The sequence below is a fragment of the Nansenia antarctica genome, assembly GCF_963989245.1.
Source record: "Nansenia antarctica genome assembly, chromosome: 4".
NCBI lineage: Eukaryota > Metazoa > Chordata > Actinopteri > Argentiniformes > Microstomatidae > Nansenia > Nansenia antarctica.
This window is the reverse complement of record NC_137689.1, coordinates 27,922,831-27,940,668: the sequence shown is the minus strand read 5'-3', so window position 1 is coordinate 27,940,668 and position 17,838 is coordinate 27,922,831. Positions and strand designations below refer to the sequence as shown.

Below are 17,838 nucleotides of genomic sequence, written 5' to 3'. Positions count from 1 at the left end.
ATCGATCGATCGATCGATCGGTGGGTGGGTGAATAGGTAGGTAGATACACAGAAATAAATGAACAGACAGAGCATCGTGATTTACCGTAAAGTCGTGACGCTAGATTGCCATGGAAACTAGATTACGCTCCCCAGCGGGGAGACACTGCTCGGTAGAAGTTCAGTTTGTTTCAGCACTACCGTCGTGTCGGACATCTCCACCAAACCTGTTGGATAGCACTTATCTCGGCAACAGCTGTTTTATACACTATACTTTGTAAGTTTCTCTTTCAATCAGAAGTAAGGTGAGTTATCTAATATGCAATTGCACGCAGTAAGATGCTGATCGTCTACGTTTGATTGGCCTGTAGTAATATAATAATAGTAGGCAAGATAAGGTTGAGGTTTGATACGTTTGAAAAAGACACCAGTAAATGAAATGAAAAAATTGATATGATTCGATATGGATAGATTTAAGACTGTTGCTACGCGAGTCAATTTGGATTTAGTTTTTGATTGGAAAATATCAAAACATTTGAGTTGATTCCTGTATGTGAAAATATGTTTAGGCTTGTGGCTGTCTAATGTTATGTTCAGTTGAGGGTTAACTTGCATCAGCTCCAGCTCTTTACCGGACAAAACGCACAGAGAGAATTCAGGAGGAGACGTGGAGGGGGCTATATCCAGAGACTGTATGACTCATACGGGCTTATCTAAAGAGCAGCGCAGGCAGGCTACAAGCGGCGCACATGAGACCAAAATTCTGCAGCATGACTATCATAGAATATATTCTATAAGAACTGGTCATGCAAACTTTTGCTGCTTATGGAAAGTAGGCTATGTGTTCTAAACAAAAACAAAAAAAAATGAAATAATGCTGCGCTTGTGTACTTTATTGCCTCTGATATGATCACAGAATCAAATTAGGACAACATCCGTCATCAGTCATATCTTCTTCACTGAAAAACGTCTGAGCCCGCTGATCTTCCTGTTGAATTTTTCATTTTACATCCTGTGTGTGTGTGTGTGTGTGTGTGTGTGCGTGTGTGTGTGTGTGTGTGTGTGTGTGTGTGTGTGTGTGTGTGTGTGTGTGTGTGCGCGCGTGTGTGTGTGTGAGCCTGCAGTATTTTAAGCGAGGTTTTGGAGTTGGAGTGGGGCATACTACAGAAAAACAAATCCATACAGTGTACTGTGCTCCTGTGATGCAGTTATGCAGTACTAGTCAATAGTATTTCACTTCATTGTACAAGTGTCAGTAACTTGTTACAGTAACAGCTACTCCAGATGCCTCCTCTGCTTGCTGTTTCACATATTTCATTCATTGACATTCCCTGAACTCAAAGCAAATGAAAGAAAGTGGGAGGAATTAGTTTCTTAATGAAAGTGAAAAAAAAGCATGTTTATGTTTCACATTGGATGAAAACATGTTTTATGGGGTGAGAGCAATAATAGGTGGAATGTAAACATTGAATTTAGATGTTGACATCAGGTTTTAAATTGATATCAATATGGAACCTTACATATAAAGTAAGAGTATGTTAGTCAGGTCTAAGTTGCAATTATTCCTTGTACATGTTTTTAATTTTAATCTGTTACTTTTTCTTTCTTTTGCGCTGTATTGTACAGCACTTTAATCTGGATTTTTATAGATGAAAGGTGCGATATAAATAAAGCTTATTATTATTATTATTATCATAAATAGTTAGTTTAACCACAATTATGACATCCCATTTTCATGATTATCTTCCACATAATATGCAACTAGGATGCAGTGACAATAACCAAAGTAAATCATCTATACTACTCATAAATATTGCAAATTCCAAAATGTAACTGAGTATGATTTACTTAACAGGCTCCATGAAGTCTATAAATTCCTGGTATGATAAATGAAATCATTTACACAATGAAACATTTTCCCTCACCACTGGAGGTTTCACTCAACATCTCACTGAAAACAAAAATATGTAGTTGAATAAAGCTTATTGAAATGCAACTGTGGTGATGTGCCATGGAAATTACCCCGACTCTCTCAAAAACAATATTGTGTCCTTCTGCAGGTATAAACTTAAGATGGAGCTCCATATGGATAGAAGGTTCCACAAGCTGACCCTGGAGCAGGTCCAGACTCTGGACCAGGTCCTGACAGAGGTGATCCCCATTCATGGTCGAGGGAACTTCCCCACCCTGGAGGTGAGACCCAAGGACATTATCCACGTGGTGAGGGATAGGCTGGTGGAGAGGGACATTAGGGTCAGGGACATCCGACTCAACGGCTCCACTGCCAGTCATGTGATGGTGAGGGACAACGGAGCCGGGTACAGAGACCTGGACATCATCTTTGGAGTGGAGCTTCCCAGGCAGGAAGACTTCCAGGTCATAAAGGAAGTGGTGCTGGGCAGTCTGCGTGACCTCCTCCCTCGCGGGGTGAACAGACGCAAGATCACCTGCCTCACCATGAAGGAGGCCTACGTGCAGAAGATGGTCAAAGTGTTCAACGAGCACGACCGGTGGAGCCTCATCTCGCTGTCCAACAACAGAGGGAAAACTGTGGGGCTCAGGTTTGTGAGTTCGCTGCGACGACAGTTTGAGTTCAGTGTCGACTCCTTCCAGATCATTCTGGACCATATGCTGGAATCATACTGGGAGACTGAGAAGAGGCAGGGAGCTCAATGTGAGGGATTGGAGTTATATAATGACAATGCTTCCAATCAAGACAGAGCAGAAGTAAAAACAGTCAAGGAACCCCAGCATCCCACCATATCCAGCAAGGTCAAAGAGGACGGAGATAAAGGGTCACTGACCCCCCTCTTCACTGAAAGCCCATGTCATATTACGGAGGTGATTGTTAAAGAGGAACATCCAATAGAGGTGCATGCAACTGGAAATAATGAGGCACAGGAAATATTAGATCTTGAGAGTGCAGGACTAGACATGGGATCACTGGAGGATGAGGAGGAAGAGGAAGTAGTGGAAGATGTTCGCTTGGAGGAAGTCCCAGCGCTTGAACTGAAAGTAGAGGAAAAAAGGCAATCTGTTAAGGACACAGAGTATCCCGCAGTTTCAACCGCCAGAACATTGACAGAGGCGATGAAACCTGCAGTGACAAAGGTGTCTGTGGATCCTAAAAGTAACACAGAGGAGGCACTGATATCTGAGTCACAAGACATCAGGCCACCTGTCATATTGCTGACAGAAAACTCAGCACTGCAAGAACAAGCTCAGCTTCTAGTGATGCCTCAATCCACCTCTGAGACCTCTATCTCTGGGACACAAAACCACCGTCCTGAACACGCATCTCCTCCCCCAGCTAAGAAAACCTGTCACACACCGCAGGACATGGTGACAACAGACTATTGCCCCTCACCTAAGCCACCTAGGAAACTGTCACAAAAGATGAGAAGCACTTCATCACTCCCGGAAAATTGGTCTCTGTTAAAAGATGTGTCAGATCTCACGACGCAGCTGTTTGAGCCGATAGAAATACCTCAGACCACTCAATCAAAACCCCCGTTATTAGACACGATTCAAAACCATTACTCAGCTTCATCGGGGTCCAGGCCTAAACAACCAGAGGGTACTAACACCGTGACAGATCCCAGATCACTTCTAGCCATCTCTCCTCAAAATAAAAACATCTCACCTTCTCATGCCATAGAGCAAATTGTCAGGGTGAAATACTCCAAAAAGCCTCCTGACTCAGGGTCACGGCGGGAGTCGATGCCTCTTCTAACTGCAGTGGACATAGTCATCCAGTCTGAGCCTGCTGTCCTGGAGCCAGGCCCAGCAGAAACTACCACAAACAGGCCAGGGCCAGGGCCAGGGGTGGGGCCAGAGGCAGGGCCAGGGCCAGGGCCAGGGGTGAGGCCAGAGGCAGGGCCAGGGGCAGGGCCAGGGGCGGGGGCAGGGGTAGGGCCAGGGGCGGGGGCAGGGGCAGGACCAGGGGCAGGACCAGGGGCAGGGCCAGGGGCATGCTCATTGCCAAGGGAAAAAGCGGCCATCACTGTGGTAGCCGAATGCATGTACGGGGACTTTGAGCAAGCCATGGACCACCTACGCTTCAGACTCATCGCCACACATAACCCAGAGGAGATCCGAGGAGGGGGCCTGCTGAAATACAGCGACCTTCTGGTGAGGAACTTCCGAGCCGCCAGCGAGACGGAGATCAAATCCTTAGAGCGCTACATGTGCTCCCGCTTCTTCATCGACTTCCCCGACGTCGGCGAGCAGCAGCGGAAGATCGAGGCCTATCTGCGGGGCCATTTCATCGGAGAGGACGAGACCAGCAAGTACGACTACCTGATGACCCTGCGGCGGGTGATCGACGAGAGCACCGTGTGTCTCATGGGACATGAGAGGAGGCAGACGCTCAACATGATCACGGTCCTGGCTCTGAGGGTGCTGGGGGAACAGAACGCCATCCCTAACACCGCCCACGTCACCTGCTTCTACCAGCCCGCACCCTACATGGCAGACCCCATCTTCAGCAGCTACTACATCCCCCAGAACCAGCCTCCGCCACTCTTGTACCACCCTTACCCTCTACATGTCCACATGCAGACTGGCCTGGTGTAGCCCCCTAGCATGTTGGGTTGGGGGGCGAGAGCATGCAGTATGCATTCAGTATGGTTCTACTGTGTTAACCAGAGGCATCCAATGGATTTTGAACAGGAAACAAGGCAAAGCATGAGCGCTGATTAGTTTGATGCTTTGAAGACGATGCCTTGTGACAGAGAGAGACAGAGGACGACCGCATGGGATGGGTTTCAGCTTTATCTTTCGATAAAGGCCAACGCGTCACTGTTTTTGAGATGTTTTTGAATGGAGAGCACAGCTGATTACTCACTCAAAGCAAGCTGTCACTGAGGGAGAAGGTCATTGTTGATGCCGGTTTCAGCGGGGGGGGGGGGGGGGGGGGGGCAGCAGGGCAGGCAGTCTTTGCACCTGGGGAGATTAGAATTCAGAGAATTCACAACGGACAGACAATTCATGACCAAATTGTTGAACATTAGACACACAAGTGATCAACTATGAAAAAAAACATGTATCCTAACATTGTAGATTTGCCTGCAGGAGTCATGACACAAGTCTGTAACTTACTGTACTCACAGTAGCGATGAAAGAAACGCCTCCAGAAACGTGCAGTGTTCTCTAATGAACTTTTAACTCCAGTGAAACGTGATAATACTTGTGTTGAACGTTATATTGTAGCACCACACAAATCTTAATATGACATCATCTGCTGTGCTTTTCGGGAAAATGTGGAGTAGTTATTGTGTAGGTGTTAACAATGTCTGACTGCATCCCTGGTAATTGTTTCACTGTCTAATGAGTGACTACAGTCATTTATCATGTTGGACCGTAGGGTCAGTGAGATTTAGGAGATTATTTCCGTGTGTGAAACTAGAATTCCTCAGATCTTGAGAGATGTGAGTTGTGAGAGAGAATGACTTTTCTCCCTCTGCCATTAGTCATTTCTCTGTGTGTGTGTGTGTGTCCTGTCACTGTTTAGGGTAACACAGGATATGCTTTGTATAGACCGACAAAATGTATTTTCAGCACACTGAGAGCACAGGCATGACTGTGTGGGCTTATCATGTCACAGTTGAATCTATCTGAAGCACAATAGAAATGTACGTAACCTTGTTGTTGAATAGTGAACTCTTATCTGATGTACTTGTGATTCATCAGTTCAATATTAATGCAAGTCTAATGTAACTACTGTGCCGTACTGATATTTACCATAGATTTGATTGTTATAACCTCTTCATCTAATTATTTAGTGTCATCTGGAGCTGCTACTACTTTTATGTACTGTATCAGTAGAGAGAAAACATGCATCTGAAAATCCTCATTCATACAAATATTTGCTTCATTTTTTATTATCATTTTGATAATAAAGCCCATGCATTGAAACAACTCCTTAACTGTGTTGCATTCAATCTCAGGACAGTGATGCTATATTAGTACTCGCAGCCTTGGGGTGAAAAGTGGCTTCGTTCATGCTGTGATTATGATGACGTCTTGAGAGTTCACAAATTAAAGGTGACTGGTATTTACAGTAACACTCAGTTTGGAACAGCCCGAATTGATCACTTCTACTTCTCCCAGGATTGTCAGCATCACTGCAGTTCCTGGCTGTGCGTCACGGCATTGTTGTTTTTCCTGGGTGTCTGACTCACTCTCTCTCCTCCTGTACATTAGCTAGATTGGTTGTCAATGGCGGATCCACTCCAGCTTCATCACCACCTAACTGCTGCTAAACCAACCCAACCTCCCAGCACCTCTATTCTGCTAGTTTTAACTGCTGCTAAACCAACCCTACCTCCTCTACTCTGCTAGTTTTAACAGCTGCTAAACCAACCCTACCTCCTCTACTCTGCTAGTTTTAACAGCTGCTAAACCAACCCTACCTCCTCTACTCTGCTAGTTTTAACTGCTGCTGAACCAACCCTACCTCCTCTACTCTGCTAGTTTTAACTGCTGCTAAACCAACCCTACCTCCAAAACTTTAGATGCATCCTTCCTTACCTCTCTTCCTTTTTTACAAACCACTGATCTTATGTCACACGATTTAGTCAAAGCTAATCTTTCCACTGCATTGCTTTCAACCAATCTGATCCCAGATGATTTCGTCAAGGAAGGGAGACGGGGATTGTGGCTCCAGGACCCCCCAGGTACGTCTGTGAGGGGGACTGTTGTGGTCAGGGGCGGTGCGGCTGACATCACTGCAGAGACATGGCCCATGGTGCATCTTTATGACTCATCGCGGCTCTTTGAGGGGGCAGCTAGAGATGACTCACCAGAGGAAGGGATGGGTTGAAAACCGTCCAGAGAAGTGGCTTTTGTTGGAATTTTAGCAGTGGCCGAGGGAAGTAGTTGTATTTTCCAAATGTGTTTGACTGGCAGCATCTGCAAACCATGTAATGTCTGGAATGACTCATCGTGTCGACTGCAACACGGACGAGACTAGAAAACGTTTCAGACGCAGGATTTTCAACAGGCGGCGACCGCTTGAGACATCTCGCTCGAGGATGTGTGAACTCATGGTCTTCTCATAGGAAGTGACAAGAACATGCAATTCATGTTTCTGTTTAACCCTTTATTAACCCCCCACATGCCGATTACAATACTGAAACCAGAATGTGTATAGAGAGGGTGTCGGAGGAAAAATAAGAGACATACGACAGGTGCCAACTTTGGAGAAAACCTATTTTTGCTCCTTTATTTTAAAAAAACACACACAATCAAAACATTGTGTAGAAAAAAAGACTCAATACAAGCTCATTACACCTAGAATGTCATTTCACCATTGCTGAACTTGCCTTCTACTACTTTGATGCTCAGAGGCAAGTCCTCTTACCTTCTATTATATGAAGAGAACAGGTTCCTAAAATATGGATCGTTAGGGATTCAGGTATTGGCCCAAGTGAAGTCTTTTTCAACTCTATCAGCATTTAGGGAGGGGTGGGGGGGAGGGGTTTGCAGACAGGAGAGTTAACGCTGCTTCTACATTGGCTAACCAAAACCTTGCTTATGGATTGATACGTCTCCGGGTCCCCTCCCCCTCCCCTGGTGTGGCAGTGTGCCCTGCAGCATGACGGCCCGGCAGACAGACAGCTCTGACACCACACAGTACCAGAGTGGAGGCTGGCTGGGCCTGGGGTCACCAGACAGTACCAGAGTGGAGCTGGCTGGCCTGGGAGACACCAGACACAACCAGAGTGGAGCTGGCTGGCCTGGGAGACACCAGACACAACCAGAGTGGAGCTGACTGGCCTGGGAGACACCAGACAGTACCAGAGTGGAGGCTGGCTGGGCTGGGGGTCAGACAGAAGCACCGTGTGTGAGGAAGCGGTGGGAGGATCGTCTTGTCCTGAAACCCTAATCTTTGTCCCCCCCCAGAAAACACAACCATTCATTCAGTTAATGCTCAATAGAAGACAACAATATCCCCCATCACAAAACAGCCCAGAACAGGTGTGAGCGAAAATGTAAATATTGGCACCATTATTTTTTTGATTTGTGTAAAAAAAAAAAAAAAAAAAAAAAAGATTAGAACTGCATAAGAGAAACATCTGTCCTTCGCACTTTGTGGCTCTGTTTTGTCCAATAATGTGATTGGAGCTAAATCAGAAGGCAGTTGATAACAACAAAAGCCTTCTCTGTAATTCAGCTGCCACTTACAATAGATAAATGTGCAAACATTTCATCGTCATTATTATTTGCTAAGAAACAATTGCAAAGTGTATAATACAGTGAAAAAATATAAATATTTCTGTAGTAAAAAAAAAAAAGAAAAAAAAAAAAGAAAAAAAGAAAGAAAGTAGTATCCTTTTTTCAGTATGTGGAAGTAGTGAGAGACGGCAACGGAGCGAGCCCTCCCCCCGATCACCACAGCCCACCTGAACGTGTCTGAACCTGTCTGTGTTGAAGGACAGTGACCTGGAAGTCTGAAATTAATGTGTGCAAGTGTCTGAGAGTTGATCCAAGTATATTCCGAAAGTAAAAAGTGATAGCATTTCACCCCCCTCCCCCCCCCTTTTAACTATCCACACATTTCCACTTCACAAGCCCTCTAAACATCAAATCAAGCCTAAATGAATGCTACAGGATGAGGGGGAGGCCAAGCCTCTGTATGAAACCTGTTGTCTGTGCAAATATACAAACTCTACGAAATGGAGGGAGCAGGTGGGTGGGGGAGCGTTAAAACATTCACTGGCCCAGGAGTTAAGTAGGTATGCCTCTAAGTCAACAATGAAAAGTTGGAGGAACTGCAATGCCTTATTAAATGACATCATCGATGATGTAGGAAATCACCTCATCTAATCAGAATTATCAGATTTTTATTTCATTCAATCTCAGTCCAAAGAAAGAAATAAAATAAAAAATCAACTAAAAACCACAAACACAGCAGTCGTCTATGACCTAGCCCTGGACCCCACTGCACTAAAAAAAAAAAAGAAAAAAAAAAGAGAAGAAGAAAATGAATGCGATGATGAGTAGCACACCCAGAGACCACCTGGACCTCAACAAGCTAAGGGTTGTGGGGGGGTGGTGAGGGTCAACAAAGCCAATACTGGAAGAGTTAGTGTCAGACCAAAAGTATGTATTCATGTGACAAGATGGTCGTTTTGGAAGAGTACCGTATGTACTGTATGAATAAGGAACAAAAAACCAGCTGACAGGAACAGAGTGGAGCAGCACTGTCACCCAGAGCTGACAACACTTTTCCTTGAGATCTAAAATATAGAAGCACCGGGTTTTTTGGCATCTCTGAACCTTCTGTTTTACATGACCAGGAACGAGATTTTCTAGAGAGGGACGAGGAGATGCAGCGAGGTGAGGAGTGGGTGAGAAAAGAGGGAGACAGAAGAAGAACAGAAGACTCAGCGGGAGACAAGAAGGAGGAGGAGAAGAAGAAGCAAAGAGGAGTCACATCTGTCGGAGGCTCATAGAGCAGTAAGGCGGAGGCGGACTGAGTTGATATCCGACTGGGGGTCCGTGTTTTTTTCTGTTTGTTTTGTTCGAGTTACTCGGGTGAAGACCCGGCGAGCAGAGAGGTTCCTTGGCAAAGACATGGAGAAGCACCACTGCCGTTTTTTTAGTTTTGAAATGAGAGTCGTAAACAGTCTCCTACACCAAAAAAAAAGCAAAATGATACCCGAACGAAGAAAAAAAAAAACATTAAAAAAGGAAGGAAGAAAATAAAAATCCCTGAAGTTTTTTTTATTTATTGACTCTATTATCCCCCTACGTCCCTGTACAAGACCTCCTCTTCTCTCTCTCTCCACTCTCACAGTTTCATACTGAGCTGAATGCTCAGATTGGGGGGTGGTGGTGAGTGTCTCGGGGGGGTGTTTATCAGTGGTTCCAGCCCATCAGGTGACTGACCCGGGCCTTCTCCGTCATGCGGCGGACCCTCCCGGAGCGGGACATGCCCAGGTTGAGGGGGTCCTCCGCGGGCGCTCCGCTGTCGTCCTCAGACTCGTCGTTGTACAGCACCGTCCTGCGGCCTTGGTTCCGCGTGTTCACCCGGCCGGATTTGCGCCGGCCGCTTTTCCGACCGCTCTCGCCGCCGCCACCCCCCCCCTCCCCGGTCTGGTCCTGATCTGTGTCCTCCTCCTCCTCCTCCTCCTCCTCCTCCGGCTCCTCCTCTTCTTCTGGTTCCTCCTCCTCATCCTCCTCCTCCTGTTGAGGTTGTTGTTGCTCCTGCTGTTGTTGCTGCTCCTCTTCCTCCTCCTCCTCCTCCTCCTCCTCATCTTCTCCTCCTCCTCCTCCTCCTCCTTCTCCTTCTTCTTCTTCCTCCTCTTCCTCCTCTTCCTCCACTCTCTGTATTCGTGCTCTTTTGGCCCTCTCTGGAGCCGCCGCCTCTTCCTCCTCCTCCTCCTCCTCCTCCTCTTCTTTTCTCCTCCTCTTCCCAGCGGCGACAGCGACCCCCTTGCCCGTGGCTTTCTGCGGAGTTGGTAAGCGGGGGGCTTTGCTGTAGTCGTGGTCCCCCCCGTCTACGAACTTCCCCGCGTCAGAGTCAGAGTTCTCCTCCTCGCTGTCTGAGGAGGAGGAAGATGAGGAGGACGACGACGACGACGAGGAGGAGGAGGAGGAGGACGACGACGACGAAGAGCTGTTGGACCCTCCGGCGGGCCTCTCGCCGTTCTGGGTCTGCAGCAGGGCTCGCCTGTGGCTCTGTCTGGACCCGTTGGTCAGAGGTCCGTTACGCGAGAGCTCTGGAGAGAGAGGGAGAGAGAGAGAGCGAGGGAGAGAGAAGGAGAAAGGGAGGGAGCAAGAGAGAGAGCGCACGTGAGAGAGAGAGACAGAGAGAGAGAGAGAAAGAGGAGGAGAGGGAGAGAGCAAGGGAGAGAGCGCGTGCGAGAGCGACAGAGACAGAGAGAGAGAAAAAGGAGGAGAGAGAGAGAGAGACAGAGAGAGAGAGAGAGACAGAGAGAGAGAGAAAGAGGAGGAGAGGGAGAGAGCAAGGGAGAGAGCGCGTGCGAGAGAGACAGAGAGAGAAAGAGGAGGAGAGAGAGAGAGAGACAGAGACACAGAGAGAGAGAGACAGAGAGAGAGAGAGAAGGGGGGGGGAGAGAGGGAGAGAGACAGACACAGTTCATTGTACTGCCCCAATGCAGAGATCATATGAAACACCAGTGTCTATTATATCCATGCCTGAATTTAACAATTTATTATTTTGTTTGAGTATTATTACTCCCTATTTGTTGTGAATTGTATGCCTGAGATTTACGTTTAAGTCGTCTGTGTCTGATTGCTTTCTGTGTTCCTTGTCTTTGTCTTTATCTGTTCCTTTACCCGGGCTGCGCCCCGGGCCGATGTAAAAGTTGGATGGGGGGCGCATTATAAATAAAATTAACAATTAACAATTAACAAGAGCAACAGAAATTGAACCAGGTGACGCTTCCTCTGAAACACCAAGTCTGGCTTTGTTGGTTTTTAAATAATTTTTATATCAAATGCTTTATTTTCACAACATTTTCTTTTTTGAACACAGCACAGTCGTAGTTAACAACAAACATTTGCTCCCACCACCCCCCATCCCCGGTCAATCCTTGCTCCAAACAAAGTATACTTATGTACAGATCTTCTTGATCAGATGAAAAGAAAATGCCACAGGGTGTCCACACTAATTATAGTGTCATATTGAAAGAAAAGAAAAGTAAATAAATAAATGCAATTATAAAAAAGAAGAAAAAGAAAGTTTCCTGGATGTATAAAACAACTCAAAATGCATCTCAACAGGACAGCATGTCTGGATCTAACTTCTGAAAGTAGTCTAAGAAGGGCCCCCACACCTTATACAATTTCTTATTTAATTGAGTTATTGAGTAACGTATCTTCTCTAATTTAAGACAGGACACAATGTCCCTAAGCCATTGAGCATGAGTGGGCGGTGCTGCACTCTTCCATCTCAGCAGGATAGCCCTTCTAGCCAAAAGAGAGGCAAACGCCAGAGTACGCCGTTGGATAGGGGTGAAGAGTGCATAGTCCTCCCCAGCGGTACCAAAAAGGGCAACCAAAGGGTTAGGCTCTAACTCTGCCCTTGTAACCTGGGACAACGTACCAAACACCTCTCTCCAGTATTTCTCTAAGCTGGGGCATGTCCAGAACATGTGGATGAGGGTTGCATCCTCCATTTTACATCTGTCACAACGGGGATCCACCTCTGGGTACATAAGAGATAATTTGGCCTTGGATATATGGGCTCTGTGCACTACTTTAAATTGGATTAGACTGTGACGTGCGCATAGTGATGCAGTGTTTCCTCCAGGATTTTTCACATAGTGGCGGAGTTGTCCATTTTCGCCCGCGAAGCGTGCGCGGAATTTTTTCCACGTGCACACGCATGAAACGCACACTGGTGCTCAAAACAAAGACGTAATTTCACCGAAAACTAGAGGGTGGCAAGATATAAAACAAATAAAAATAAAATAGTGGTTAAGCCATTAAAGCCGAACAGGTGATTTTATATAGAAGGTGATCAAATACCAAGATACCCTATAGCTGCAGAACATGCGGAACGCGCATACACCACTGAACGTATAGCCTACATGTGACTGACAGGCTAAGACACACACACAAACACAGAAAGATCATCAGCTCATCGAATATGAAGTACACAAGAGATAATCAGCTCATGGAACCGGGAACGCACATACAGCACTGAACAACATCCATAGAATATAAACTTATATAAACTGACAGTCACACACACACACACACACACACACACACACAGAGAAAGATCATCAGCTCATCAATACGAAGTAGGCCTATATGAGAGTACACGCACAAAACGGGCTAACGTTACTCATTAGGGTCAATGACGAATAAGGCTTCTAAAAAGTTTTTTTTTTTTTTACTTTGTTAAAAATACATATATATTTATTTTTTGTATGTGACAATGTGCTTAAACATGCCGCATTTGTTAATTTGTTTAAATACTTTTTTTAACTGTATTTCTAACTTAATTGCTCAAAAACTGTCAGGTGGCGCAACCAATTATTTGTAAAAGTATTTATATTTTCCTATTATTTATTTATTAAGTGAAATCTTTGTCATGTATCTATTATCTATATCTATCTATATCTATTAGACAAAATAAATAAATAATAATAATTGTTTTTGGCCTGCTTTTTCCTTCACTGATAGTGGCATCTAAAATGATTAAAATTAAAGACATCATAATCGTGAAATGTTTAAAAGTGTTAATATATATTTAAGTAGACACAAATACACATTTTAGAGCATCTTGGAGCTTTATATAACATTATTTATTCCATATAGTGGCATTAATTGTGGTTGCGCCAACTGACATACCGGTTGCACCACCTGACTTTTGCCACTGATTTCAAATTAAACAGGCTTCTACTTGGACACCTGCATTAGCTTTGACCTATGCTAGCAATATCATACAAATCATTTTAAAACAGAATAGTAGTTTTATGATAAAATAACATTTTCCTAGTTTTACATTGGTTGTACCACCTGACATGGAAAATATACCCTCCTACCTCTGAGGTGAAACTATCTATTTTTATCAATATTTGAGAGCGCTCTACAAATCTTTTCACTCAGCCACAGATGTCAGACAGGGTCCTCTGGATGATGAAACATTTGGCTGATGCAATAGTCTCTTGATTTCAAAATAAAAGTCCCATGTTTACGGTTGTGCCACCCTGACATTTGAGGATTTTTTTTTATGGGACAAAAGTTCCTCAATTATCTCAATAGCTTTAAAACTATTGTTATTTGTAAATGTGTGTTTATTTGAAAGGTTTCAAACATAAAATCATGCCACAGTATTTTATATTGAATATATTATTATTAAAATACCACTTTTAACAGTGTTCTTAATCTGTTCCTTTGTTGAGACGGTTGCGCCACCTGACTTTTTTGGGGGGGGTTTGAGATGCTAAAACACAAAGTAATCCATATTATTAGAATGTACTGACAATACATTCAAACTAACCATGTTGTATAGAATAAAATCATATATGACTTGAATTGATTAATCTATTTTTAAATGGAAATAATATACATGACACAAAAATATGCACGTCACGTCATTGACCCATTAACTGTTTACACAAGTAAGACATACGGAGCATTCGGTAAACAACCGACAGCAAGGTAATGCATCAGCTGAGTTAAAGAAAACCAACTCTTACCTTTGATGACAGCGACATGAGCCCTGTTTACCTGTACCTCCGTCGTTCTGTTCGTGGTGATTTTAGAGGCTATAGATTATGTTTTCCCCGCGCATATTGCCCTGTAATTAGACCATGCGACCACACCTTGTGTCTCTTATTGTCCAAATGTTCCCAGAATTTTAGCTGCATGTTTTTCCAGCATGTAAATCCGTTGTCAATAAAAATCTGACTCCCTTTCTTTTCCCCTGCCAATACTGTGTTGTTTATGACATTTACCAACGTTTATGCTACGAATAGTTGGAAGCCAGCGTTAGGTGCGAGGCTGCTCGGTTAACCCATTAGAGGGAACATCATTTCACAAAATAGGCTGATTTAGTTGACCATGAACATCGGAGACTACATAACGAATGTTCATTTAAAATACTCTATACTGAACACTGGTATAAGAACATGAACCAGAAAACAGCGGTAAATGCAATAACCCACAGTCGTCGCTGATGATGTTGCATTTTCGATTAGGATACGCTTACGGGATTAAAGGGCCGGGCGCTGGGCGAAGAGAGAGAAAGGAGAGGGATTTCCTGAAATCCAAACTGTTTTGCAAGCGCATCGCCGACGAGGTTAATTGTAACATATTGTAACTTACTACACCCTAAATCGGAACGAAATGTAGGTCTGACAGCGGCCTAAACTAGCTTCAATCTGCTTTTTTCTGTTCTCCGGTCATAAAGTGGACTGAATCAATTAGTGGCGGAGAAAATGTATTTGTGGCGGCCCGCCACGAATCAATGCATATAGAGGAAACACTGACCGAATATTGTGTCCCATTAGGGCTGCAACAACGAATCGATTAAATCGATAATAATCGATAACGAAATTTGTTGGCGACGAATGCCATTATCGATTCTCTCTTTTTTTTTTCATAACAAACCTACTTCCTGTTGACGCACGCCACGCTGTCTTGCGGCCGGTGTAGGCATCGCGAATCATAGCGAATCATAGCGCTACCTATGGCCGGAACCGGAAAAGTGGGAAAATCCGGTACCTACACCGGCGCGGCGGCTACATTTAAATCATGCTACTCAAAAGCCTTGAGAGTGAAGCTGTCTGCTGTCAGGACATGCTAGTGAGTTAGCTAGCAGGGTTAGCTCGCTGCTGCCGCTAGCTGACTGTCACTACGCTGCTCGTCCAGCTGTAGTCTGCGTAGCTGTGCTGAGAACCAGAGCACTAACTATGTTTCTATAGAGGAGGGTTACACTAACTATGTTTCTATAGAGGAGGGTTACACTAACTATGTTTCTATAGAGGAGGGTTACAGCTAACTTCCTATTGTTTTATTATAAGTCCTGCTGGGCTCAGCCCTTCCATGGTCTCCTGCTCTCCATGCAAATGCGTTAGTGTGAGTTCTGGCGAAGCGTCAGCTAAATGACTAATGTAATGCGATAGCCATTGAGTGTTTGCTCGCATTCATGAATTCAATATTGCATGACAAGTGTATTTAGCTAGCTGGCTAACGTCAGTGGTAGAGCAGAGGTGATAAGCTAAAGGCTAGCTAGTGGTAGCCTACCAAGCTACCCGGTTGGAAAGTATAGGACTTGAGAGGAAGAAGCCCTGAAAGGCAAAGTACTTTCTAAATTGGGCCCACACTCTCAACGTATGCCAGACTACTGGGTTATCAATTTTACCTTTAGGGGGGAGGGGGAAGCGGTGAGCCGAGAAGTGATGCGACAGATGCGAGAGCATTGGAGGAGCTTAGCTCCACCCAAGGTGGAGGATCCTCACGACCGTGGTAGTGTGACCAGAATGTGACACAGCGTATGTTGGCTGCCCAGTAATAGTATAGAAAATTGGGTAGGGCCATACCTCCCTCGCTCTTGGGTTTCTGAAGTTGCACTTTATTTAGCCTCGGATGCTTGCCCTTCCATATGTAGAATGAAATGATCGAGTTTAGTGAATCGAAAAAGGATTTGGGAATGAATACCGGTATGCATTGGAAAGGATAAAGAAATTTGGGGAGGATTGTCATTTTAATGGACGAGGTTAATTGTAACATATGAGGGAGACAGGCCTGTAGGAGGCGCAATCCGCCGGGTCTTTACCCTTCTTAGGGATGAGGGGAATGCACGCTTCATTGAAGGAGGGTGGAAGTTAACCTTGTTTGAATGAGTCTGTTAACACTGTACTGGGTTGGGGCGAAATCAGTGGGGAGAATGTTTTGTAGTATCCATCAGGCCCAGAAGACTTCCCAGATTGTAAGGAGGAGATTGCTGAGGCTCTCCTCTTGTGTGATGGGCTCCTCCCGTCTCTCTCTGTCCTCAGAGATCTGATAAATCAGAACGTTCTCTTTGGGCTGTCTTCCTCATATTTGCTGAATAAGAGATTATCTGACCTCTGATGTATGCCTTAAACGTGTCCCAAACCATAAGACTGGAGGTTTCAGGAGATGTATTGATGCTAAAGAAAAGGGTTATTTGCTCCTTCATGAATTCATCAAAGTCCCCTTTGGTCAGTAGGGTCGAATTAAAGCGCCAATGTCTTTTAATTTGGGGGAGATCTGGGATTGCTAAAGCTAGTACCACTGAAGAACGGGTCCAGGGAATTAGTGAGTATGTATGGTGAACATGCGAGAAGAATGAGTATTCTCTCTTTGTCGGGTGGAGGGAACGCCACACATCAGAAACCCCATTATCGGCCAGAAAAGACTGAATAAGTGTAGCTGATCTATTTACCGCACCTGGTGTCATGGAGGAACGGTCTAGCACAGGATAGTTTTTTGTTTTTTTACACGAATCCCAGGTAGTCATCAGATCAGTAAAAAAAAGAAAAAAAGTCAAAGAAAAAGAGGAATGTCTGTTCAGGTAAGACTTGAATAAATCACTGGTCAGCAGAGAGCCAGACACCTCTCTAAGCACAGTGGCTAGACTCACCATTCTAAGAGTCACACAGTGGCTAGATTGTGGGGGGTACCTGGGTTCTTGACGGGCGTGGTCCGGCTGCGGGTGACCCGGTTGGGCCCTGAGCTGCTCCTCTGCCGGCCTGGAGCCTCGGTTCTCCCTGAGCTGGACGAGGAGGGCTGGCTGTCCTCATCCACCACCACATTGCTGCCCCGCTCTGCTGCTGGACACACAGAGGGCTGGTCAACACACACACACACACACACACCACCTCCACACACACACACACACCACCTCCACACACACACCACACAACCACAGCAGGGCTGGTCAACACACACCACCTCAACACACACACCTCAACAACCACCACCTCAACACACACATACACACACACACACACACACACACACACACACACACACACACACACACCTCAACAACCACCACCTCAGCACACACCCACACCTCAACAACCACCACCTCAGCACACACACACACACACCTCAACAACCACCACCTCAGCACACACACCCACACCTCAACAACCACCACCGCAGCACACACACCCACACCTCAACAACCACCACCTCAGCACACACCCACACCTCAACAACCACCACCTCAGCACACACACCCACACCTCAACAACCACCACCTCAGCACACACCCACACCCACAACAACCACACACACCCACACCCACAACAACCACCACCTCAGCACCCCCAACCACACCCACACCCACAACAACCACCACCTCAGCACCCACACACACACACACACACACCCACACACACA

At 45.4% G+C, this 17,838-nt stretch overlaps 2 protein-coding genes across 2 annotated transcripts in view; one reads left to right on the top strand and one right to left on the bottom strand.

Annotated features, from left to right (window-relative positions):
* Window positions 1-228: 228 nt before the first annotated feature.
* On the top strand, window positions 229-4,554 carry LOC308155944 (terminal nucleotidyltransferase 5C-like; the record flags this gene model as incomplete). Its single annotated transcript, XM_080529308.1, has 3 exons — window positions 229-284; window positions 2,040-2,653; window positions 3,974-4,554. The coding sequence occupies exons 2-3, from the start codon at window positions 2,053-2,055 to the stop codon at window positions 4,552-4,554; spliced, it is 1,182 nt and encodes a 393-aa protein (XP_080385434.1). The 5' UTR covers window positions 229-284; window positions 2,040-2,052.
* A 5,289-nt stretch (window positions 4,555-9,843) lies between these two features.
* brwd3 (bromodomain and WD repeat domain containing 3) overlaps window positions 9,844-17,838 on the bottom strand; it is a gene marked incomplete at its 3' end in the record, with an annotated part of 45,129 nt that continues 37,134 nt past the window's right edge. The window contains exons 39-40 of the mRNA XM_080529918.1: window positions 17,112-17,258; window positions 9,844-10,706 (exon numbers count right to left, since the gene is read on the bottom strand). Coding sequence (XP_080386044.1) covers window positions 9,844-10,706; window positions 17,112-17,258 — 1,010 coding nt within the window. The remainder of the gene's footprint in view (window positions 10,707-17,111; window positions 17,259-17,838) is intronic.